We start from the raw sequence: 27,100 nt of genomic DNA, 5'->3' as shown, positions 1-27,100 counted from the left end.
CTAGTCCGACGAGCTGGGTGGCAGAGTAACCCCGCACCCAGATTTTTCCGTAACAAGAGCCATCCAAGTTGGTGGCCACTGCTGTCTCCTTTCAGAGTGAGTTCCACAATTTTACTATGTGTTGCGTGAATACAGTGGTACCTCGAGTTAAGTACTTAATTCGTTCCGGAGGTCCGTTCTTAACCTGAAACCTGAAGCACCACTTTAGCTAATGGGGCCTCCTGTTGCCGCCATGCCGCCAGAGCACAATTTTTGTTCTCATCCTGAAGCAAAGTTCTTAACCCGAGGTACTATTTCTGGGTTAGCGGAGTCTGTAACCTGAAGTGTATGTAACCTGAAGCATATGTAACCCGAGGTACCACTGTATGTGCTTTTTAAAAAATCTGTTTTGAAATTCTCCAGCATTCAGCTTCTTTGGAAGCAGGAGTCAGAAGGAGATTAATTCAATACGAAACTTGGAGTGTAGTTAAGCCCTCAAGATTCAGGTCTATACCAGTAGAGTTCGATTGCACGATTAAAGTGGGTTTGGTGCCAGCACGTTTACCATAAAAGGATGTCATATAGAGGAGGGAGAAAGGTTGTTTTCTGCTGCTCCAGAGAAGCGGACACGGAGCAATGGATCCAAACTACAAGAAAGAAGATTCCACCTAAACATTAGGAAGAACTTCCTGACAGTAAGAGCTGTTCGACAGTGGAATTTGCTGCCAAGGAGTGTGGTGGAGTCTCCTACTTTGGAGGTCTTTAAGCAGAGGCTTGACAGCCATATGTCAGGAGTGCTCTGATGGTGTTTCCTGCTTGGCAGGGGGTTGGACTTGATGGCCCTTGTGGTCTCTTCCAACTCTATGATTCTATGATTCTATGGTGCTCTTTCACAAGAAACTCACGCCTCCCAGAATTGTTGTTGCTCCTTTTGTTCTTTTGAGGTAAGGAAAGTGGCAGAAAAATATACTATAATGTGTGACATAACAATCTCTTGATGCTGTGTCTTAAAACCTACGCGCAAATCGGATGAAGGCTCAGTAAACAGCAGGCATCATATAACCTCCCCACAAACTTAATGAAAATAAATGTGGACGAATGCTCTATAAGAAGACAAGGACTATAAGCTCATGGTTCTTTTTTGCCACTAGGTGGGAGAAGACAACAGTTTTCTGTGCCACAACAAACAGCCAAGAGATCTTTGCACAGTCCACCGATTGGCTGTGCAACTTCCATAACAATTCAATGAATAACTTGTTTGTGTGCCTTGCACCTCTATGCAGGACAGTTGTGACTCCGCCTATTGTTGATTCCCCTTCCATCTGCCCTACAAGTTGCAATAGGCACCAGTCACCACTGGTGGTTCAGAAGAGAGGCTTTGTTTAAGGGTGTTATGGAAAAAATCTAGGTGCGAGGCTGCTCAGTCACCCAGCTCGTAGACCAAAGTTTATTGCGCAATAGGTTCAAAGAGCAAATTTGAACCCTGAGGATGGGGTGACAAAGACTTTTAAAACTTTCCCACCATATCCCAGAATACAGTTCGTACAGCATCATTGCTACATCACTGACATGTCACAAAAAGGGAGGGGTTAACCTTGGCAAACATGTCCAGACAAGTCCTTGGTACAAGATTAGCATAAGCAGACATGGCAGGGCAAGACTCAGGTATAAGATTAGCATAGACAAATATGTCTTAAGTACCCACCACCCAAAAGTACAATGGAAGTTCCTTTGCATGTCTGGAGCCTGAGGCAAGTCAGGTGATGAGATTTGGCTTCCTTTGGCTAACAATGAGCCCAGCAATTGTCACCTCTGGGAACTTCCTGGAGTCCCTTTTCAAGGGGAAAATAACTTTGGAATGGAGGAAACTGGGAAAGGAGATGATTTTATATTATTTTTAAAGCTAGGTAACTTCCCTGAGCTGTCAAGTTGAAAGGATACATTCAGGCATAATATTTGTAATATTTAACTTTAAAGATGTGCCCTCCCCAGTAATTTCCGTAACAAGGGAGATAACTAATGGGGGGGGGTGTCCTTTGGGTGCTTCCACAAAGCAACTTGTTGTGGATTTGGTGCTGCTTATGCCTGCAAGTTTTCCACATCATCCACACATCATCCTCATAAAAATGCCATTCCATTCCCACTCCTTTTATCTGGATTTAACGTTGCCCAGGCTTGTTTGTTTGTTTGTTTGATTTACTGGATTTTCCGGAGAAATGATAAGTCCAGATGGGGAAATCACATAGGATAGCATTTTGATGAAGGTGGCATCGTGTGGACACTGTGTAGTCCACAATCACCTGCTGTGAAGAAGACCATCTATGTATGTTCTCTCCCCCACCACCACCACCACACCAAATGTTCAGAATTGGCTATCAGAACTGGCTAAAAGTAATAGCTGAAGGACAAAAAGTTAAGCAAGGAGGTTTACAGCAAGAACAAAATAATTTAACACAGGGTGCATTTCATTAGATCATTTTGTGCATTTATTTCTGAGGACCATTAGCCAGAGGTGTCCAGGTCAGACTGAGAGCATAACTACCACAACAGAGGGTTGTTGTTTTTTATTGTTGGAGTCTCATTAACGTTGCCTAAATAATTAACAAACTCCAGATCTGCGTTCATGATTATTTTAGCAGCTGAAATTGCCTACTTCCAAGAGCCATGCCAGAATTAGGCTGGGGTCTCATCTCTTGAAAGTGGCTCACCGCTCTCGCATGCTAGCGAATGAGGTTGCCCTCTTTAAAAAGTGGATTATGTGAGTTAATTGAAGATGGGGGGAATGAAGCATGAAGAAGGGGTTGGGTTTGATAGTCTCCTAGTCTCTTCAAGCTCTATGATTTCATGAGGACAGGCTAAAATGGACCAGCTTTATTAAGACCCTTTAACCATGACATATAAAGGTAAAGGTACCCCTGCCCGAACGGGCCAGTCTTGACAGACTCTGGGGTTTGTGCGCCCATCTCACATCTATTGGCCGGGGGCCAGCGCTGTCCGGAGACACTTCCGGGTCACGTGGCCAGCGTGACAACGCTGCTCTGGCGAGCCAGAGCCGCACACGGAACGCCGTTTACCTTCCCACTGGTAAGCGGTACCTATTTATCTACTTGCCCCCGGGGGGTGCTTTCGAACTGCTAGGTTGGCAGGCGCTGGGACCGAGCAGCGGGAGCGCACCCCGCCGCGGGGATTCGAACCGCCGACCTTTCGATCGGCAAGCCCTAGGCGCTGAGGCTTTAGCCCACAGCGCCACCCGCGTCCCAACCATGACATATACACAGCAGCAATTATGCATATGGAATAAGGGACAATAACTACCACTGGTAAAGGTAAGTACAATGTTAGGGACCCATGTATGTGCTGATATATTGAATTTCTGAACAAATGATGCCATCTTTTGCTGGGGTCAAAACCTGATCCATCTAGCTCAGTATGGACAAGACAGATTGGCAGTAGATCTCAAGGTAGGAGGTCCCAGGTTCCTGACATCTCCACATAGGGCTTGCCTAAAATCCCAGAGAGCCACTACCCATAGGTGTAGAAAATGCTGAGCTTGACCACCCAATAGGTCTGACTCCAATATATCAGGTGAGGGAGCGGTACACATGGTAAAGTCATGTGTGAAAATTATGGTACCTATGCATGTGTTTGAAAGCCATTATAGACACTGTCCTGACTTTCCTCCTAGAGATCCTTTAGTGGAGACATTGGGGGTTAAATCTGTTGTTGTCTGCTTGCAAAGTACACACTCTGCCAATGAACACCATGACAATAGCCTCTTGGGCCACATCAAGGCTAATTTGCCGGTGGAATTTCAGCTGCACGTCAGCAAATTTGGGTTGCCCAACCAAAATGGATTTGACATGCAAGAAACTTGCTTCCAAAAACAACCAGACTTTCTGCTCTAAAGAAAGTGACTGGAAGATTAGGATAAAAATTGCCTGACGTGATGTTGTATAATCTTCTGCAAACTTGGTGCAAATGAGTCAGAATGAATGTCTTCTTAACAGGTCATCTAGAAACCCCCTTGCACTGTTCATTTGAAAGGTTCGCATATGCCCACACCAGCCACAGGAGGCAAGCTGCTATAAAGGTAGGAATGCTCATAAAAGGTAAAGGTAAAGGACCCCTGACAGTTAAGTCCAGTCGTGGACGACTCTGGGGTTGTGGCGCTCATCTCGCTTTACTGACCAAGGGAGGTGACGTTCATCCACAGACAGTTTTTCCGGGTCATGTGGCCAGCATGACTAAGCCGCTTCTGCCGAACCAGAGCAGCACACGGAAACGCTGTTTACCTTCCCGCCGGAGCGGTACCTATTTATCTACTTGCACTTTGACGTGCTTTTGAACTGCTAGGTTGGCAGGAGCAGGGACCAAGCAATGGGAGCTCACCCCGTCGCGGGAATTCGAACCGCCGACCTTCTGATCGGCAAGCTCTAGGCTCAGTGGTTTAGACCACAGCGCCACCTGGACATAATATTATGTTTGCTGACTGGGAACAGTTATGGCCTACAGGTATAACGTTTACGGCATATAATGCCCTAAGAGAGAATATTATGAAAATGATATACAGGTGGTACATGACACCAGTCAAGCTTGCAGAAATCTATCATTTGCCCGATAATAAATGTTGGAAACGTAAAGAAACTGAAGGTACATTCTTTCACCTTTGGTGGACGTGCCCAAGGATTAAGGCTTTCTGGGAAATGATATATAATGAATTGAAAAAAGGTATTTAAGTATACCTTCCTGAAGAAACCAGAGGCCTTTCTCCTGGGCATTGTCGGCCAATTGGTGCCAAAGAAGGATAGAACTTTTTTTATGTATGCAACAACAGCAGCAAGAATACTTATTGCAAAGTATTGGAAGACACAAGATCTACCCACTCTGGAAGAATGGCATATGAAGGTGATGGACTACATGGAATTGGCAGAAAAGACGGGCAGAATCCGAGACCAGGGAGAAGAGTCGGTGAAAGAAGACTGGAAGAAATTTAAAGACTATTTACAGAAACATTGTAAAATTAATGAATGTTAGAAGGATGTTGGATAGAAAATAAGCGGTTTCCAGCTGTAATGCTTTAAGAGATATGAAAAAAAAGGTTTCACAAATGGGTAAAAGTTTAATGGTAAGGATTTGCTGAACTAACAAATCGAACTGGAATACAAAGAAGGGAGGTATGAGGAGGTCCGAAGAAATAAGTGTAAGTTACTGAAAATTAATGTGTGTTTTTAACTGTTTTTGTTTTGTTTTTGTATGTCTATTTTTCTTCTTTCTGTTATATCTTAAAAACTTTCAATAAATATCTTTTAAAAAAAAGACCACAGCGCCACCCACGTCCCTGGTGGGAATGCTCATAACATGTACCTAATTTTGGTGTGCCCTTTAGAAGAGAAACGTGTCTACTATTTACATATATCTTCAGACACTAGTAAGTCTGGAGAACTTTGGACACATCTATGGCATGGCCACACTTGTGCGTGTTCACCATTATTTATCGTCTGAAGAAACTGCTGGGAGCAAATCAGTTCTTGCATAAGAATATTCTGCAGATTTGCACTAACATCCTGGAGTCTGGTCAGGTCAGTATTTTGATACACAGGTCAACGCATCGCCTTGCTATGTCCTGCATTCTCCAACCCACCCCCCTCGCTCTTTCACAGGAGGGAACCGATGTTGTGATCAAAGAATCAGTTGACTCATTTTCCATCCCTACCCCTCTTCCCCTGCTTCCCATAGCTTAATTGGGTGGAGAAGCATATCCTCAGCACGACTGGAAAGCACTTGATTATTTATTTTAAAACAACAGCTCTAATTGTACGTGGCCTAGCTGGGGGTTGCAAGGAGGGGTGTGGAAGAATGTGTGGACACGCTGTCTCCCTCTCCCCGGGCCCCAAACAAACCAAATCCCGCCCAGAATAGATTTAGCAGTACTTTCTTCTTCTTCTTTTATCCATAGCTGTCAACTTACAGATTTGAAAATAAGTAACCAACAACCTCGAAAATAAGGGATCAGCAGCCAAATAAGGGATCAACAATTACTTTGATAAAATACATATTTTGTTGCGTGCAAATGGCTTTAGATACCTATTAGGTCCATAAATTACCATATAGCATATATTCAACACAAAAAAGGCAACAATTTGTTGTTGACAAAGCACAGCTGGACATAGAAAGGGCCCCATTACCTTCAGTAGATTATTTAAGGGACATCATCAATAAGGGACAGCAGAGGGCCTTGGCGCTGGGATAAGGGACTGTCCCGCCAAATAAGGGACGCTTGACAGCTATGCTTTTATCCCTTAGCTCAAAACAACTCTCTGCAACAGTTTTAGTCAAATTATGAAGCGGCAGACCAGTGGCAACTCTGATCTACCACTCCAGAAGCCATAACCCGAGTTTTGCACTCGCTGTTCCCAGTGGTGCGTTTGGACTGCACCACTTAAGGCACGTCAAAAGCGGTGGCTCACAAGATTGAATGCTCCTCCACAAAATACCTGCACATACAAAATTAGGTGTCAGAGACAGATTCTAGACTAGCATGGCAAGCTACTTTTCTAGGTACAGGGAATAATTGCCTGGAGAACTGTGTGACCATACAATCAGCCTTCAGGCCAGGAGCCTGGGCAGGGCATTCTGGGCTGCCCTGACCACTCATGGACCTCAGCTGTTTAGCTACAATTCCTGCACTGCAGGGGACTGGACTAGATGATCGCTGAGGCTCCCTTTCATTCTACAGTTCTAGGATTCTACTCAGCACCTGCTCATTTTAGCTTCCACCATCAGATGAAAAATCTCCTTATTCAGGAAGCCTATTGTTAATGACGCTGCAGGAATTTGTATTTCTGGTTGTTGTTGTTTTTAAAAAATAGTTATACTTTTCAGATATATACATTTCATTGATTTTACAAACATTTTAAAACTTGACTTCCTTCCCTCTCTGTGGTTCCTTAAATTTATTTTTTATATTTTCTGCATACAGTATCCAAATTAACTTACTCATTTATTTATCATATATATATATATATATATATATATATATATATATATATATATATATATATTCTTATGTAGCTGCAGGTTATTACAATAATCCTGCCAGTATTTTATCTGTTTACAATTTATCTGTAAATATTCAATAAACCATTTCCATTCTTTTATAAAAAGTTTGTTATCTCGATTTCTTATTCTTCTGGTAAGTTTTGCTTTTTCTGCATATTCCATAAGTTTTTGTATCCATTCTTCCTTTGCTGGGACTTCTTTCCATTTTGGAGCAAGTGAAACACACAAGTAAATTTCTGTACAGTTTAGGTAGTTCATCCCTATAATTCCCAAGAGAAAAGCTTCTAGGTTTTTTGTTGTTTTTTTTTACAAACGTAATTTTTTTATTTATCTCTCTGTTTTCTTTTCCTATGTTGTATACAACATAGTTTTACCCAGAGTAGATCTACTGAAATTAATGGAAATAAGCTAGTCGTGTCCATTCATTTCAATGAGTCTGCTCTGAATATTACTAACATTGGATTTGGCACTCGGCTATTGGTTTTGTTTTCTCTCATGAGTGGTTTACGCCGTTCAGTGGTGCCTTTTGAAAATGAGATCAGCGTGTCAGGTGAGATTACATGAAAGACGACTGAAATTATAAAGGACGTTATTTCTTCTCTCTGTGGGATGCAATCCACTGAGAGCAGTCCAAACACAACATTCCTTGTAATGCTAGAGAAGACATTTGAGGGAATGTTTGGTCCAGCCAGTCGAAACTTCCTGTTCCTCCTGGCTGCAGCATCCTTCCTTTGCATGTGATAGAAGGTGGGCGTGACCTAACCTGTCCAGGTAACAAAAGGGCAAGTCATGCAGCACACCTCTCTCTTTTTCATTTCCTTCCTTGCTGGACCAGCTTCTTAGCTAGGAATGCTCTGCTAGCTTCTCAGCTAGCAGAAATACTGGGATTATTCCCCCATATGGGGTAGATCCACATGTACTTATTTGTAACTAAGTCTGCCTTCAGGGATCACACTGTGCTCTTCCTGATGTAAGCAAACTTCTTTTATTGACTTTAAATAGGATTGTGGCGTCTTTATTCTTTTAAGAGGGATTCATGCGAGCTTACCAGGAATGTACAATTCAATCTCAGACAGATTGAATTGTATAATAGTGAGAGGCTTACACAAGCCTGCAGCCAGCTGTCTGCTGTGCCTGTAAAAGGGGAATGTAAACTCTGCAAAGTAAATGAACTTGCTAACGAAAGTTAGGAAGGATATTAGTAAACAACATATCCTCTCCTGCCTCCCTGTACATTCCCACACGGTCAAGTCATAATTACCTAACCTGTACTCAAAAGACACATCCCAGAATATGTAATAAAGCCCACCTGCCACGCAAAACCTGGGTGCCCCAGGACAAAAAGATCCCATTGAGCACATGGATTGACAATATGGACAGACTAGTTACCCAAGAACGAATTGCATATCAACGCAAATTAAGAATGGATAAATATGAAGAAATCTGGAAGGAATACTTAAATGATAAGGCGGACAGTGGTGGGAAGTAGGGGGAGGAGAGGTGAGGAAATATTGTTAAAAAGGTGTAGTTATAGATATATCAGTACTCAAATCTAAATTGTTAAATTGTGTTATTAGTGTTATTGTGGTTTTTGTTGTATATGGTTTTTTTTTGTTGCTGTTTGTATTGAAAAATGATTAAATAAATAATAATAATAATAAATCCCAGAACATGTAATAAATCCCACCTGTCATGCAAAACCTGGGTGCCCCAGGACTAAGGCAGAGCCCAGAATGTTAGAAGGATGTTGGATAGAAACTAAGGGGTTTCCAGCTGTAATGCTTTAAGAGATACGGGAAAAAAAGGTTTATAAATGGGTAAGAGCTTAATGGTAAGGATTTGCTGAACTAACAAATTGAAGTGGAATACAAAGAAGGGAGGTATGAGGAGGTCTGTGGAAATGAGCGTAAGGAAGATATATTATGGAAAATTATTTGTTTTTTAACTGTTTTTATGTTGTATTTTGTATTTTTTTAAATTTTTTTATTTTTTTCATTGTTATATTTTAAAAACTTTAATAAATATCTTTTGGGGGGGAAAGGACTAAGGCAGAGCCCAGGGCAACTTCAAAGAAAGTGGGGCCATCCCTCTTAAAACAGGGAACTCAGAAGATATGGAACTATCGCCGTATAAGTGGGGGGTTTTTTTGGGGGGGAGCGGTGAGCGAAAGGCAAAACCTCTCAGACCCATGCCTAGAAAGCACAGGGCCAGTGGAAAACCCCAAGGTGCAGGGCAAACAGGAGTGTGGACAAGGCCTTAGTCTATGCACAGCCAACGCTACCAGGTCTTCAGAGCAGAAATATTTTGGAAGGCCAAGCGTTAGAATCCATTATTAATGAACCTTGTTATTTATTTAGAGAAAGCTGCATGCGGCCAGCTTACCCAGAGTGTCAAAATCCTGCAGTCTTGCAAAACAAATAATGGGCAAGGATAGGATAATAATAACCACCATGAAAGCAGAGATGAAAGAAAGGCTGTTGGGTCAACTGAAAAGGAGGGATGTTTATTTGCTAAGTAGCATCAGGGGGTGCACTCGATTCCTGAACAAATATGGATGGCCCCGTTTCCAGCTGCTGGCGATGGACTCGGACAACAGCCTTCCAGCAGGTGGGAAAACTTCTTGTTCTCGCCAGGTTATTTTTTTGTATAAGCACTTTGGACCCCCCCTCTAGGCATCCTTCCTATTGTGCATTCTTGATGATTTGTGCTTGTGATGCTATCCAGGCAGTTATTCGCAATCCCACTTTCAATTCTCTTTACCATTATCCCACACTTTCCAGTATATTTTCCCATCACGTTCCTAATCTGCAAAAAACCCCAGGGTGTTTTGGTTTCTGTATTCTGCTCTGGTCAGCCACTGTATTCTGCTCTGGTCAGACCTCACCTGGAGTACTGTGTCCAGTTCTGGGCACCACAATTCAAGAAGGACACTGACAAACTGGAACGTGTCCAGAGGAGGGCAACCAAAATGGTCAAAGGCCTGGAAACAATGCCTTATGAGGAACGGCTAAGGGAGCTGGCAATGTTTAGCCTGGAGAAGAGGAGGTTAAGGGGTGACATGATAGCCATGTTCAAATATATAAAAGGATGTCACATAGAGGAGGGAGAAAGGTTGTTTTCTGCTGCTCCAGAGAAGCGGACACGGAGCAATGGATCCAAACTACAAGAAAGAAGATTCCACCTAAACATTAGGAAGAACTTCCTGACAGTAAGAGCTGTTCGACAGTGGAATTTGCTGCCAAGGAGTGTGGTGGAGTCTCCTACTTTGGAGGTCTTTAAGCAGAGGCTTGACAACCATATGTCAGGAGTGCTCTGATGGTGTTTCCTGCTTGGCAGGGGGTTGGACTCGATGGCCCTTGTGGTCTCTTCCAACTCTATGATTCTATGATTCTATGGTTTCTTAAGTGGTTTGTTGCACAAGACTGTCGGATTCAACTGCGCAACCTAAATTCACCAGTACAGTCGTACCTTGGTTGTCGAACGCCTTGGTACTCGGATGTTTTGGCTCCCGAACGCCACAAACCCAGAAGTAAGTGTTCCGGTTTGCGAACGTTTTTTGGAAGCTGAACATCTGTTTCGGCTGTCGGCATTGTTTCCGGGGCCATTCAGAAGTTGCGCCTTGGTTTGCAAACATTTTTTTTAAAATAATATTTATTACTTTTCCAAAAAATTTAAACACTAAAAGAAAAGAAAAAAACACATACAATACAATACATTAAACTAGCAAAACAATACAACAACAATAAAATAAATCAAACAATTTCATTATCCCATCTTGCATTCACTTATTTCCACGACCTCCTCACACCTCCCTTTTTGTATTCCACTTCTGTTAATTATTTCAGCAATTCCTTTCCAGGTTTGCAAACATTTTGGAAGTCGAGCAAACTTCTGTAACTCATTCCATTTGACAAACAAGGTACGACTGTGTACAACTGAATCATACCTGCAAAATACCTGGCAGTCTGAAAGCCAACTGAAACGCTCAGCATTTTACACTCAGCCAAAATAGATGTCCACGGCTGAGCTATTGCATTTCTTTCCACCAAAGAAAGAAAGAAAGAAAGAAAGAAAGAAAGAAAGAAAATTTGAGACCTACCAGCAAGAACTGAAGACCTACCAGCAAAAAGCATCTTTCCTGTCAACATCTCTGCTAGAATGCAACCAGCAGCCCACATGTCAATTGCTTTGGTGTAGTTGTTTGGTGAAAGCAGCAGGCGAGGAGATCGATACCATTTTGTCACTAGCCCTTCCGAGAGGTAACCCTGCAAGAGAAAGAAATATTCTTTTACACCCACACGTATATAAATCATCATGGAAACGATGCTTTGGCCTAAGGTACCTAATACAGGCACGTTGCACAGCACACCAGCATCTTACATGGGGGTTCGGTTCCACGGGTAACACGGACACACAAAATTCGCATCTGATCAGAATCACGTTGCTCTTGGAACCACCTCACAGCTAGCCAGCATGCCTTCAATAAGGCGGACGATGAGAGGGAGGCCAGAACTGGCACACCGAGCAGGCAAGGCCAAGCATTCATCCACTTGGGGTTACCCGGCGCAAAGAGAGCTTTTAAGCTCTCAGCCTTGCTCCACAGGCAAGGTCCCCTTGGCACACTGGCTCTAGGACCAAAATATTTTTTGAAGGCAAAAGGGCCAGGGCACCTATGCCCACCATGCCCACTTATAGGACATGCACTGATTGGAAATGAAGCAATAGTCCAGTACCTCTGCAGGCGCAACAAGTATTGAAAGCGTCATCACATGTGAATGTCCCTATAGCATCATGAGAACCAATCATCATGAAAGCACAATATGGAGGACAGCTAGAGAAGCCTTTAGCCACCAGACCATAGTTGTCAACATCTTTTGAGTACTCAAAAGAAACGTCTTCTTTATGGAGACATTTACAGCCCCCTGGGCCCAGCCAACTGCCCTTTCACTGCTAGTTGCCATAATAGGCAAAGATGGAGAGCTGGCCTTGACCAAATACCTTCTCCACAAGCCCCAATAACTGAAACACATCCAACAAAACTGGACCAGATGCGTGCTCAGAATATCTCCTCTGTATTAAACCACAGAATTCAGAAGTGAGCAACTCTGAACATTCAAAAGAGCACAACCTGCCATTGTTACTGTGGGTATTGATTTGAGAGCTCCAGGAAGATTCTCTCTTCTTGCTCTTCCACAAAGCTGTAGGGCATTTGCTAAGATAATACTTCTTGCATCTTTCTTTTCCCTTGCAGAACCATAGCGGTTATTCTAACGCACGCAATGCCTTTTCATTATTAATTGCTAAACAGTCTGCCTATCTGACGTCTTAGGGATGAATAACTTAATCCAACTCAACAGCTGGCTGGAGGCATCCTCTTTCATGCACCGATGCGTTCATGAAAGGAGCAGGTACACTCCAGCTCCCAGCTTGTACTAGACAGCAGGTCCTTAAAAGGGACACTTACACAGCTCTAAACGCAGGAAAACTGGAACCCAAGAGAGCCGACTCTAAGATAATGAGCCTCAGGCTGGTTCAGTCACTGGACCAGTGGGATGGCGACCCTGGGAGATTCGTACTGCTCTTTGCTGATTAGAAACTCTACCCCAAAGTGAAAGCAGCCCTTCCCAGAGCTCAGCTGCAAAACCTAATATGACACAAGAGAGGTAGGCGGAAGGATAGCATAGCTTAGTTGATAGAGCATGAGACTCTTAATGTCAGGGCTGTGGGTTCGAGTCCCGCTTTGGGTGAAAGATTCACCCATTGCAGAGGGCTAGATGATCCTTGTGGTCCCTTCCAACTTTGCCAGTTCTATGCCCCACTCCCATTTTTTTCTGGTGCTGCCACTGGTAGTACTAAGATCACTAATTGCATCATTTTTGAAGCTAACAATTGTGACGTTAATATATGAGAGTGCTGGAGGTGAAATAGTTAAACAGGTTACCCAATCAGGACCCGGGGGTGGAGTCAGCGGGACTATAAAACCAGCTCTGGGAGGGGCAAAGGGGGGAGTTTGTTGGGAGTTGGGTGGTTGGTTGGAGTGGGAGTGAATTGGGATAGAGTCTGTGGGTAGGTTGAGTTAGTGTAGCGAAATAAGCTGAGTCAGGAACAGTTAGGGGCTAGGAAGACAAGTAAATATCTGAGAGGTGGGTTAATGAGTGAGAGCAGGTAGCGGAAGTTATAGGTCTGGATAGGCACCCCATGAATGTAATTGACTGATACTGTTTATGAAACCACATGCTTGTTAAACTGCAATAAATAAACAGAAGTTTATGTTCCAATTTAACCCTGACTGGACTCAGTATTGTACCAGGTAGGGCCTGGGTGGTGGCAGTGAGAAATAAAGTGGTGGCACAGAGATCAATAGACAGTGAAACATCCGGGGACCCTGTGTGATCGCCACAACAATCAGCAAAGGTTATACGACATTGCATCAAGGGATGGTTATACCTCACCTTTTAGTGTCTTTTTTCACCCCCTTACTTATTGCAAAATGTCCTTGGGGAGGGGGTTTGATATGCAAGAGCGCCGAAGCCACTTCAACTGAGGAACCTAAATTTGTCACTACGTTACTGAATCCCACCCACAAAGTAGCAACAGTCTCAAATTGGCTCCAGTGCTTGTGAGCAAAAATAGGAAGGGGAGAAAAAGAAACACCATTTACCTGTAGAATGGAATGCAATTTGCTACAGGCTCTATTAAGCAATGCAAGGGACACACAAAGCATATTACCTCTTTGCTTTCTCTCTTCAACCATGTGCTGCTGTTCTAATTTATAACTATGGATTTCCATTCAACACGTCTCTCTGCACTTAAAAGGCCACTTTAATTTTTCTCTCCCCAAGATAGGCAAGTAATTGAGACCAATTTGCTGAGCTCCTTTGCAGTCAGCTTGTTTACGGCTTTTGTCTTATTGCTAATGCTGATGATGATTATGAAGACTCCATCAGAGATGGTCCTTTTCCAGACAGACTCTACAATTAATTCATTTCCACGGAGCTTCTCTCCTTTGTTGAGAATAAAACACATGGAAGGAAGGAAGGAAGGAAGGAAGGAAGTAAGGAAGGAAGGAAGGGGGACTTATTGCCTAGGTCTTGACACAGGATCTTCTGAGGATGTCAGTAAGAGGCTATTAGTGGACCTCTCAACCAATGAGTATTGGAGGAGGGGAATGAATACAAAGCCCCAAAGTCACCATTGCCTTCAGGGCTGCATGCTCCATCTCTCCCAGTGTGTACTCTGGGCAGACCAGTAATGTGATTTGGTAGGAATGCTTCTTGTCACACACATAATGCAATAGAAGATCCATTTTTCTCCTCAGCTGGCCTGTTTATTGAGCATCCTGACTGTTTGCAGGGAGATCAGATGAGACTGGCTATTTAATGACCATTCATTCTGATTTGTTTGTGGGGAGGTTAGATGAGGCTGCATCCGAGCAGGTGTTATCTCGTATTTTCCCGGATATATTTTCCTGCCACTTTCCTTGTTGCAAAAAACTTTCAGGAAAGTGGGTTTGTTGTGCACAACCATCCCATCAGTTGTAATTTGCTGGAAGGTGATGGAATCCCAGCTGAAAATGTCGACAGTCTGGAAGTGCCCTGAGTGCATAGGAGCCAATTCCTGGGGGGCCAAGGTCCCTTTGCCCCCTCCCCAATAAAATATCTGAGCCCCTCCCGCAAGTTGATGGGCATTACCATTCAAATGGTGTTCGCGGCCACATCTTGTGATTGATTATGCAGGATGGGACTTGCCTGCTCCCACCCTGTATTTTATTCAAGTTGGCACCCTGCCTGAGTGACTATTTGAACCCAGTTCTCCCCAAAGTTAGTCTGATTCTCTGACCATTACGCCCCACTGCCTCTCAATATGCAAGCAGCAGGAGACCTTCCTGAAATGTAGGCGCAGAAACAGCCTGGATTTAGGGTAATTCAATGCGCAGTTGCCGCACGTGTTCTAGAATCTCTTTGCACAAGATCACAAACCCACAAGGGACCGGGTGGTTGCTGTGCACGAGAACCTCGTTCTGCATGCGAAAGAGGCAAGCGTGCGGGTCTCGTGGGGACGGAGCGTTGCCTGATGAACAAACAGGCACGGATCTCTCACTGCACACAAACGGTGCTGCAGTTGCCTTCGCTGGCATGTGTGGAGAGAAGCAGTTCGCAGGCTAATGCAATGTGACAGTTGCTTTATGACCCAGCCAGCACCCTTAGAAGGGGGGGGGGGTAAGAATACTGCTAACCTCCTCATCACTCTGTCTGTACTTTTCCAGGATCCGCATCCAGCCCCGCAGGGTAGTCCCATCCTAGGAACTGAGGTGATGCAGTAAAATGAAAATATTCAGCTGCGGCACATTTATGTAACCTTCCTCTAGGTAATTTGGTCTCTGATCACCCTGCCAGATTCCAGACATTGCTATGGCACAAGAAATCTGAGCCTTGCAGTCTGGGCTTTGCAAACGAGAACGAAGCCCTAGTTTTGTTGTCAAGTAAGGATGGGGGGAAATGGGATTCAGTTTGCATTTAAAGGCGAACCTGCCTAATTCACATTTTCCCAAAACAGCCATCCCTCAAAATTTGTGCTTCTCATAATTTTGCTGCGCCATTCCCCAGTCAAGTAATGTATTCAAAAATGCATACGCTAGGGTGAAGTGTACATTGAAGTGCATATATTAATGGAAACAATAACGCATTATATTAGGGAGGAACTGCTTTGCAAAAAATGTATGTATTAGGGAAAACTGCACACAAACAACATTTGTGTAGTAGGAGAAAGTCACACTAAAATGCTAATGTATTTTCTTGAGGGCTTTTTTTAAAAAACAACAACCACAAACTACAGTGGTACCTCGGTTTTCAAGCATCTTGGAAGCCAAAAGTTTTGGTTTATGAATGCTGAAAACCTGGAAGTAATTGCTTCCGTTTTTGAACGCACCTCAGAAGTCGAATGGTGCGTGTTTTTCAATTTTCTCCATTGACTTTGGAGACCACCCTTTGCTCCTTGGTTGTCAAACGTTTTGCAAGTCGAATGGTCTTCCGGAACAGATTATGTTCGACAACGGACAACAACTGTAATGTGGAAATTTGGAAAACTGAACTTTAGATGGGACAAATGAGAAACTGAAATAGAGAGATTCACCCATCGCTACTGTTGTGTTGTGGGGAAAGAGAAAGGTTGATGTTGCCAGCCTTCATGACGCATTTGCAGACATCTTTGTAACACAGAGTTGGTTTGCCAATGGGCCTGGTGCCTGAAGCCAGCTCCCCGTACAGCACATCCTTAGGAATCCTGCCATCTTCCATTTTGTGGACATGACAAAGCCAGGAGTGTGAACATGCTGGGAATGTGGACTTGGGAGAGCATATTATTTGCACCATTGCCGTTTGGAGCCGCAACAAAACTGGGACTAAACAAACAAGCCCTGGAACAATTGTGAAATGAGAAGTTGAGGGATTTTAGGAAGTTATGGGATGTGCACTGATCAGAAAGGAAGTAGTATGTCCACTCTGGAGCATTTGCAGCCGCAAACAGTATGGAAAGTGGGGTCACATGTCACTTCCCAAATACCATTATAAGCACAAACCAACATCAATGTACAATAAAAAGTGTCGGAGCCAGCCGTTACAAATGGTGCTTTTTAGCATAAAATAAAGACACAGAAGCCAGCAATTTTTCCATGGACGGAGGGCAGCTCATTTCAGACTTCTCCTCTCCCTCCAGTCCCTTTATTACTCTTTGTTCCTCACCAGCCGCATGGCCGTTTGCCAGTGTCTCACGTTACCTACATCCGGTCCTGGCTTTAACCCACCCACAAACCATATAGGGTTACACTGCCCAGAGGGGGGGAACATAACTCCTTATAAGGTCAATGCATTCCAATACATTGTAAAGCTCAGAGTGCTGGTCAGCCGAGGTCAGGGGGCACCCTGCAATATTATAAGCCTTTACCGTGGCTATGACTCCCACAAAAAAGGATGTCTGCTGGGAAAAGACCTTGCTGGTGCCGTCCTCCAAGCATGGTATTTGAAAGTTTGGGAGATAGCCTTCTTAGAAAAATTAGCACATAAATTGTGAATTGTTAAAGGTCAAAGCAAGAAAAACAGATTTCCTTCAGTGTGACACAGTTTTGTTATGCTTGTCAATGACACACGGACATTCTCCTCCACCTGGTTGATTCAATAGATGTCATGCGCCGCAGGCCTCTTGATGTCTCTTCCCCCTTCCCCCTAACAGATTAAATAAATTAGCTCAGAATTGTAATCCTTTGATATTGGAGATACCTGTGTTTCCTAATCTGTGTCTTGTGCCTTTTTTCATTCTCCCCGCTATTTAAGTTAAAAGCTTTATATTTGACATTGATCCACAGCGTAGCTTTGTAATATGTTTCTTTGTTCTGTCTGTATTAAAATAAATAAAAATGTATACCAAAAAGGGGAGAGGAGAGGATGTTTATAGAGGGGCCTCTGGTCTAACTACTGCATAAGCTTTGTGCAAGCAAATCAGGATGGATGCTGAACGGATAGGTTGTTCAGAGGAGCCCAAGGATGGATCGAAGTTTCATACTGTGGCGTTTGCCCTCCTAGGTGGGTCATAAGGAAAGGGTTAAATGAGGGTGAAGTGATTGGCCAGTGGGAACCCAAGGGGAGGAGCTAGAGTTGGAGTTGTTGGGGAGTCAGTTGGGAGTTGGAGAAGGAAGAGGGAGGATAAGTCTGTGGGTTGGGCTAGTTTGATGTGAGAGTGAGTGAAACTGTTAGGAGTCAGATAGACAGTTGGGATGATCAGTTAGAAGTTACAGTGGTGCCCCGCAAGACGAATGCCTTGCAAGACGGAAAACCCGCTAGACGAAAGGGTTTTCCGTTTTTAAGAATAAGAATATCTTTATTGTCATTGCCCCCTTTGGGGACAATGAAATTACTTGACTGCTCCATAAAAACACTAATTAAACAATGCAATATAATACAGCAAGGGAGATTAGATGACTTTCAAAGTCCGGGCTTCCCATTCAGGGCCGAGATCGCTCTGGAGAAGAAGCTGTTCTTAAGACGGCTCGTTCTTGTCTTCATCGACCTGTATCTCCGTCCCGACGGCAAGAGCTCGAAGAGACAGTGACCAGGATGCAATGGATCTTTTACTATGTCCAGTGCCTTCCTATGGCACCTTATGGCATAAATCTGCCCTAAGGTGGAGAGTGGGCAGCCAACAATGCTCTCTGCTGCCTTAACAACCCTGCACAACCCCATCCTGTCCTGGGCAGTACAGCTTCCGTACCACACACATAAGCCATAAGTGAGCACGCTCTCAATGGCACAGTGATAGAAGGCAAGCAGCAGTTTCTGTGGAAGATGGTTTTTCCTTAGTATTCTCAAAAAGTACAGTCTCTGCTGCGCCTTCTTCACAAGCCCCCTTGTGTTGACACTCCAGGAGTGTTTTGAGCTGCTTCGCAAGACGATTTTCCCTATGGGCTTGCTTTGCAAGACGAAAACGTCTTGCGAGTGTTCCGATTTTTTCCCGCTTCCCCCCTTTTTCTAAGCCGCTAATCCGCTAAGACTTTAATAGCTGCTAAGCCTTTAATAGCCGCTAAACCTTTAATAGCCACTAAACCGCTAATAGCGCTAATCCGCTAAGCCGCTAATAGGGTTGCTTCGCAAGACGAAAAAACCGCTAGACGAAGAGACTCGCGGATCAGATTAATTTCGTCTTGCGAGGCACCACTGTATTAGGAAGGTATAGGCCGGTATAGAAACTAAGGATAAGAAACTGACAAGAAAAATTATCTGAAACCATAAACTTGTTCATGCTTATAAAATAAACTTGATTATTTGTTTTAATGTTAACAACTGTCTGGACTCAGTGTGTACCTGAGAGAAACGGGTTGGTGGCAGCAGGGAAGTGATTATAGTGGTGGCACAGGGATCAATAGACCGTCAAACGTCCAGGGACCCTGTGTGATCGCCACACATACCATCGATGTTTCATACTGCAGATGCATTTTCTGTAGATTCATCCCAATGCTGGGGGAGGGGTAACTGGCTTGCTCTCCCTGTTCTGCTTTGTTCAACTAGGAAAGCACCCACATGGTTTTCAGTAATGAGCATGGGGAGTGAGGATCCAGCATAAATCAAGAATCTCCTTGCCAAAGTACAATTATCTTAATTAGGTGGCTGTTCCCTGTAGCTTATACATATAAACAATAGGCAGGGTGGGAAATGCCTGTTATTAAGCCTGTTTAATATTGCTTTTTCTGTTTTAAAAGGGGGGGGGGAATGGCAGCAGCACCCTCAGCCTGAGCCAAAGCTTTTCAGTTCCAAGGTTTTGCAGATAAAGCGTTAAGACTAAGAACATCAGACTAAGAATATAATTGTGGCAGAAGAGTTAAAACAATGCACAGATGGCCACACAGATACTACTGGCCCAGAGATGGAAGGAAGAGACAACCCCAGCCAGAGAAGAATGGCAGATCAAGATGGTGGACTGTGCAGAAATGGCAAAACCAACTGGGAAGCTCAGAAATCAAGAAGACAAGCACTTTAAAAAAGAATGGGGAAAGTTTATAATTTACAAAAGAGACCACTGCAAGCAGGTTAAAACACTGGCAGGATTTTAACCACACTTGTAAAGTAAGAGATACTATGGATAATTCAGAAGGAAAAATACTTGGATAAATATTGATATGCAGTTGTAAATACTTTCATTAGGAGCCATGGAAGGGATGGGGAGAAGTCGGGAGATTCAGAGTAATTCATTCTATAGATTGCAAATTGTTGTTTGTTGTATGTTTAAATTTTGTAATTTCAAATAAAAAACTTATTATTTTTTTTAAATGCACAGATGTATACTTCGATCTCTACACTAAGGAGAGGGAACCTAAAACATGACGGCTAACTCTATCACCCATGAATTTTTCCTCAACACCCCACCCCAACACCAGTTGCTTCCAAGAGACTATTGAGCATTCATTCTGATTTGTTTGCAGGTAGATTATACGATATCAGGTCAAGCAATTGTCATTTCAAAGTTGTTTCAAAATCCAGCAGGTTGAGGCAGGGGAGTGTGTTGGTTGCACAAAGTACAGTGGTACCTCAGGTTACAGATGCTTCAGGTTACAGACTCCACTGACCCAGAAATAGTATGTCAGGTTAAGAACTTTTCTTCAGGATAAGAACAGAAATCGCACGGTGGCAGCAGGAGGCCCCATTAACTAAAGTGGTACCTCAGGTTAAGCACAGTTTCAGGTTAAGAACAGACTTCCAGAACGAATTAAGTTCTTAACCCGAGGTACCACTGTACAGTTAAAGCAAACCACGCTTTGCAAGCTAATGGCAGACCATGGATTCAGATTGTGGGCTTGGTGGCAGTAAACAAACCATAGTTAAAACACCCCACAAGGTTCATTCATAACACTAAGCCAGGGGCAGAGAAGCGGACCTCCCCCCCCACTCCCCAGGCCAGGTTTGACAAGTGGGCAGGGCTACCCACCTGTCAGTCATCTGATGTTTTTGCCTGCACAGTTTGAAATCAAACGACAACAGCACATACACATTGCTTTACAAGTCCCAGCAATCAGGTGGTCATCATCGCATCCGACATCATATATAGCGTCAGGTGTACAGTTGGTGGGCATGGCTTCGTCAAAACAGCTTCGCAGACCAAATGGGGAGACCTGGTGAGCCTAATCAGATCTGCAGACCAGATATTAACTAATTAATTAATTAATTAATTAATTATAGGTGGTGCTCAGAAGTAGGTCCATGCACATATTCCAATACACATGGATCTTGATTACACCCTCAAGGTCTGATACGCAGCCTTTACACATAAACGCTACTTAAACACCTCAAACCCGTTACATTAATATACATTTGAGACTGTCTCATAACATACAAGTTCTGATTAAATCCTAATGTTTACCAACCTAAACATTTAGCACCATAGATCTATGACAGCATTATTTGTAGGTCTCAATTAAACACCCTTGTTTTCACTCCGCGCTTTTCAACAGAAAACAGACAAGAGGATCTGAGCCATCGCTGAGCCAACGCTGGGAACGGTGCCTGCTACCGATGACGCGTCATCCCTCAAATTAGACGAGGCAAAAGATGGAGCACCCTCCTGCTAGCTTAGGACATCTGGCCGTAGGAGGGAAAGAAGCAGGACTTGTGAGCTGGGAACTCCCATTCCATATGGCAAGAGTTGTACTCGGAGCTGCTGTAAAATGGCACCACATGGTCCAATCAGCCCGCCCACTGCATCAAGTGTACAGTAACAACCACTCACTCTCATTCCTTCTCTTGGGTGCATAGAAACACACAGAGGAACCCTTTGGGTCCCTTCCAACAATCCTATGATTTCATTATTTCTGCCTACCTGCACCCATTACTCACGGCCATCTCCCATACACTCAGTGGGTGGCGAAAGGCTGAAAGGTAGTTGTTGGTGACTCTCTGGTGGGTGTTGTGGTATCATTCTGCATGGCTATAGTCACGAATACTTGTTCACGGGGTGCATCATTTCTTCTCAGGGTGGGCTCGGGGGCCTCCTCCACACAGCAGGTTGTGAGCCGCAAACTATGCACAACAACACATAATTCTCTACTGTCTGGGGAGGTGCTAAAAACCAGCCACTCTGGGAATGACATCCCCACCCCATTGAGCAGGCCCATTCATTGCAGGGATACGAACCAGACAGGACTGTTGTCAGGGGCTGGACTGAGGAGGAAGGGTGGGGACCACCCCACCCCTCTCCCAAACCTTCCCTAGAACAGGAGGACAGTCTAGATTTAGAACAGTGGTTTGCAGAAGGGCATAGTTCAGAGGGCAAAAGCTGGGAAATATTGGGAAAGGAACAGCAGGAAGAAGAAGCACCGGGGGGGGGGGGAGAGAGAGAGACAGCTGACAGACTCAGTGTCCTTGGAAAGCATTCCTCTCCCAGGACCAGGCGTGCATTAAGGGTAGTAGAACAGAGAGCTCAGAGGCAGAAAGCTCAGATTAACTGACAGAGGAGTGACATCGAACAGGGGAAATGTAGTGGGGTGGGGACTTTACTTGGAGCAACGCCATTATTTAGGGAAGACTGCATTCCTTCGTCGCTTTCTGTGAATTACTGAATACATTGCTTGGTAAGAACTTTTATCTTTTCTCTGCTTCTTGGCTGCCACTGTGGGAGGGATTCCCCGAAGCCTGACAACCGCCCTCAAGAAAACTCACCTTATAATGGCTTGGCCACAAAGGGGAGAAAAGTCAGTCGCTCCACACTGTGTGTGTTAATGTGTGCTTTTGTGGCAGTGGCTAGCTCTGGCCACACCTACTGGAACATGCCCCGCCAACCAATCTGTGGGATGCAATCCACCGAGAGCAGTCAAGTACAACATTCCTTGTTTTGCTAGAGTGGACGTGCAAGGGAATGTTTGGTCCAGCCAGTCAAACTTCCTGTTCCTCCTGGCCTGGAAAGGCCTTCCTTGCATGTGACTAGTGGGTGGGTGTGACCTTTCCAGACCTGGTAAAAGGACAAGGCATGCTGGCACTGCCTTCTCTTTTCCATATTCCTTTCGTCCTGCGAACTTCCCAGACTGCTAACTGCAGTCACTAGGTCAACACACATATGGGGTATTCTGCTAAAGGTTCCCTAAGAACAGAATGGCAGCCATTTCTGACAATTCCAGTCGGACATCTCCTTGGCGGTGCTGCTGGCTATTAATCCAATGGACGAGTGCCCTGGAAATAGCAGCAGTTTACCAGCAGGAGTGTGTAGACATTTCCTATCATCATCTTCGCTCCCTGATAAGATAATGATATCCTTCAACGCCATTGCTTTCTGTGCCCGTGCAGCAAAATTGGGATTATTATTACGATTGGTTGCATTTTTTAAAAAATGAAAAACACCTTTTTGCTCTTCTGACAGCTTCCTTAAGAAGGATAGCTCAGTTGGTAGATCATAAGACTCTTAATCTTGGGATCGTGGGTTCAAGTCCCACATTGGGCAAAAGATTCCTACCTCGCAGGGGATTGCACTAGGTAAACCTTCCAATTCTATGATTCTGTGATTCTAAGCCCACTCAAAACTAGAAAGTGTTTTCAAACTGGGAGGCAGCTCTACCTCAACTCTCCCAAGCCTATGCTAGGACAGAACCCAGCAGAGGCAGAAATGCCTTGGGTTAGAAAGGCCAGAATTTGACCTCCTCATTTGAAATGGTCTGAGGCCAGTGGAGGCTTGTCTATTAACTTATAGTCTCTGTGTGTGGTTTGGGAGCTGCACGGTCAGGGAAAAAACAATGCTGTCCAGGGTTGTAAAAACTGCAGAGAGAATAATTCCCAGTTTGGATCAAATCTATGCTTCCAGGTGCCATAAGAAAGCTGCAGAGATAGTGCAGGATAGTACGCACCCCGGAAGTGATCTCTTTCAGCTTTCTGCATTCTGGAAGAAGGTACAGGGTTATAAAGACTAGGACTAGCCGCCTGAGAAATTTTGCTGATTTCGGTTTTAAACGCAGTGTAAGGACGTCTCTCTGGGAGTATATTGTATTTAATTATGGGGCATCAGAGTTTTTAGGGGGTTAACCAGGCTGGGATAGCAGGCTTGTCGGTTTTTGAATGTCTGATGTAGATTTTTTCAATTTCGTTGTTCTGTATGGGACAATGACAATAAAGATTATCGTATCATAAAGGTAAAGGTAAAGGGACCTCTGACCATTAGGTCCAGTCATGATTGACTCTGGGGTTGCGGCGCTCATCTTGCTTTATTGGCCGTGGGAGCTGGCGTTTGTCTGCAGACAGCTTCCGGGTCATGTGGCCAGCATGACTAAGCCGCTTCTGGCGAACCAGAGAGGCGCACAGAAACGTTGTTTACCTTCCTGCCAGAGTGGTACCTATTTACCTACTTGCACTTTGATGTGCTTTCGAACTGCTAGGTTGGCAGGAGCAGGGACCGAGCAACGGGAGCTCACCCCATCGTGGGGATTCGAACCACCGACCTTCTGATCGGCAAGTCCTAGGCTCTGTGGTTTAACCCACAGTGCCACCCGCATCCTTGTCGTATCATATCGTAGGGCAAATGGGGCTTTACCCCGCCAAGTCCAATCTGCCCCACTGATCTGCTTTCTTACTTACAGCTAACACAGCTTCCTCCTCTCTAGTCTTAGCGTTGCCCTTGCAGAACCCAGCAGGGAAGAGGATGGGGACAAACTAGAATTCATTGGCTCTGCCTGTCATTAGCTCTGCCTCCATCTCCAGTAGGATACTCTGCTTTCCGCTCTACCTGTCCCAATGGCCACTGGGGTCTGAGGCAGCCTTTGCCAATCTGGTGCCTTCCAGATGTTTTGGACCAGCTCTCATCAGCCACCGCCATGCTAGCTGATGGGTACGCTAGCCCCAAACACTTGAAGGTCACGTGGTTGGGGGAAGGCTAGCCTAAGGCTGGCAGCCGTGCAGATTGACTTTCTGATTTAGGACCGGAGTGTGCACTGTTATGTACTGATGTTCTCACCCTGGGCCAGCAGGGGGATACTGTAGATAGTTATGCAAATGAAGGATCGAAAGTGACGTTCAGTGATTGGATAGTTTGTATGCAAATGAAGGATTGAAAAGTGACCTTCTGTGATTGGATAGTTTTAGAAAGTTGCAACAGTTACAATTGTTCTGGAGCTCTATATACCGTATTTTGCGCCCCATAAGACGCTCCAGCCCATAAGACGCACCTAGTTTTTTTGGGGGGAAATAAAGAAAAAAAATTTTATTTCCCCCCCCCCAGGTGCGGGGCTGGAAGAACCAGGTCAGGGAACAGTGGGAAGGCACGCTCTGCCTCCCCGCTGTCCCCCGAGCTTGTGGGGCTGGCGATGGGGAGAAGTGCACCAGTCCCGGGACCGCAGGCAGCTCTGCGCCGCCATCCCGAGCGGGGCGGGACTTAGTGCCCCGCTCGGGATGGCGGCGTAGACCTGCCTGCAGTCCCGGGATGGCAGGCAGCTCTGTGCCGCCATCCCGAGCGGGGCGGGACTTAGCACCCCGCTCGGGATGGTGGCGTAGACCTGCCTGCAGTCCCGGGACGGCAGGCAGCTCTGTGCCGCCATCCCGAGCGGGACAGGACTTAGCGCCCCGCTCGGGATGGCGGCGCAGAGCTGCGCTGGTCCCAGGACCGCAGGCAGCTCTGCACGGCCACCGGGAGCGGGGCGGAGCTTCTCCCCCCGGCTCCCGGTGGCCGGGCAGAGCTGCGCTGGTCCCGGGACTGCAGGCAGCTCTGCGCAACCCTCGGAGCCGGTCTCCCGAGGGTTGCGCAGAGCTTCCTGAAGCCTGCATTCGCCCCATAAGACGCAGGCACATTTCCCCTTCATTTTTGGAGGGGAAAAAGTGCGTCTTATCGGGCGAAAAATACGGTAAGCAGGCTGACTGAGCTCCTCAGTTCAGTTCTGTTCCAGCTTACAAATAAAGAGCTGCTTTGGAAGAATTGCTGTGACATCTGATATGTTCGCCCACAACTTAACATGCACTGTATTCTTGCACCCAGAGCACTGATTCACACATCAAGCAGCCTACTCTGAAACCAAGTCATTACTTCTGTGGCCTCCGCATCTGAAGCAGAGGAACTTTGGGAGCTGCAGACCCTGACGAGAGAGGATTCCAACAAAAACACAAGCAGAAACTACAGATGTTTGATTATTGATTATTCCCCACCACGCATGAAACAGAAATCCAACACGTAATACTTGGGGTTGTCTTTGAAGACAGTTTGGAAACTTCAGCTGGTGCAGAATTCGGCGGCCAAATTGCACATTGCAGCAAGGTGGCTTGAGCATATAACAGGGTGGCCATTTTTCAAAAAGTGAAAATCCGGACGCAAAAGAAGTTGCCGCCCAAAGTTGTTGAGCTTTTCCCCCACACGGACACTCTTTCCAAAGGCCGGATCCTGGTAATGTCTGGGAAATTTCGGACGTATGGCAAACCTAACATATAACACCTGTGACAATAGTCCTGATTTCTCTGGGACATCACAGATTGACAGAATGTGCTGGTCCTGGAGGCAAGGTCCAAGTCCGGTCTGTGGTCAAAGGTGCAACGAGGAGGGAGTCCGTAGTAGCTAAAGCTGGGTGCAGGGCAGGGAGTCGGGTGAAGTCAGGAACAGGCTTGCAAGCAAGGAGCCAGCGCTGGTCAGGAGCTCAGGCAGGAAAGCAGGACAGGGTTCAGACAGGAACTAGCAACCAACAATGTTGCTCCTGCAACTTGGGACTGAGGCTGGCTGGCTTTTATCTGCCCCGAGGCATAGGGCGGCCCCGATCTTCTGGTGACTCGCCCCTCCTGGCCTGGAGGCGAACACTCCTCCTGCGGGAACTTAGCTCCCTCCGCCTCTCTGCCCTGAGCCTCTGCAGCTCAGGAGAGGCTGGGGGGTTACCAGACCCAGAGGCAACCTCAGCTTCCCTTGACAGGGCTGAGAGTGGAGCACCTGCAGGCAATGGGTCCTCCATCACCTCAGGAGCCAGAGCAGACTTAGCTGATGCCTGCACCTGAGGACCCAGCACAGGTGAGGACCCTTCAGGCTCATGCCCCATCCCCGGCTCAGCTGGTTCTGGAGGCGGGGAATCCTGTGCAGGCTGGAATCCCTCAGGTTCAGCATTCGAGTCCGAATCCCAGGCCATCACACAGAAGCTGCCTTGGCTTCTTATGTCAGTCTGTGATGTCCCACTTCCTCTGGTGCTACCTCTGCAAGACCTCTGATTCTAAGATGCTCAGAAGAATTATTGACTGCCCTCACGGAGAAAGCAACAAAGTAAAAGAATGGACATTTGTTCCCAAAGACAGGAGGTTTTCCCTCTCTCCCTAAAATAAATGAACAGCACATTCTGATCTACTAACGGGAGAGTGTCGGTTGCAAAAACCAACGCAATATTAGCTGCATTCAGGCACCAAAAAAATCTGAGAGCCTCACAGCAGCATTGGTTTCAGAAAGGGGATTGTTAATTAGGCTTCACTGTAAGAACAACAGTCTCAGAAGTCTGAGCTGGTACAAAGACACCAAAGCAGACCGAGCTCCCGCTGAAATTAATTAGCAATGCCGCGTGCCACATCGCTATAGCAAATGCCTCATG

General features: G+C 45.4%; 1 protein-coding gene across 4 annotated transcripts in view; it reads right to left on the bottom strand.

The window, feature by feature from the left end:
• MAPK4 (mitogen-activated protein kinase 4) overlaps window positions 1-27,100 on the bottom strand; it is a 103,161-nt gene that overhangs the window by 6,231 nt on the left and 69,830 nt on the right. For 3 of the 4 annotated variants that reach the window (XM_082241998.1, XM_082241997.1, XM_082241999.1), the window contains exon 3: window positions 11,138-11,303. In XM_082241998.1, coding sequence (XP_082098124.1) covers window positions 11,138-11,303 — 166 coding nt within the window. The remainder of the gene's footprint in view (window positions 1-11,137; window positions 11,304-27,100) is intronic. The other variant, XM_082242000.1, reaches the window with a different exon arrangement.

Source organism: Podarcis vaucheri (genome assembly GCF_965113315.1).
Source record: "Podarcis vaucheri genome assembly, chromosome: 11".
In the NCBI taxonomy this organism is placed as follows: domain Eukaryota; kingdom Metazoa; phylum Chordata; class Lepidosauria; order Squamata; family Lacertidae; genus Podarcis; species Podarcis vaucheri.
The sequence above is the reverse complement of the archived record's forward strand: the minus strand, read 5'-3'. Positions and strand labels throughout refer to the sequence as shown.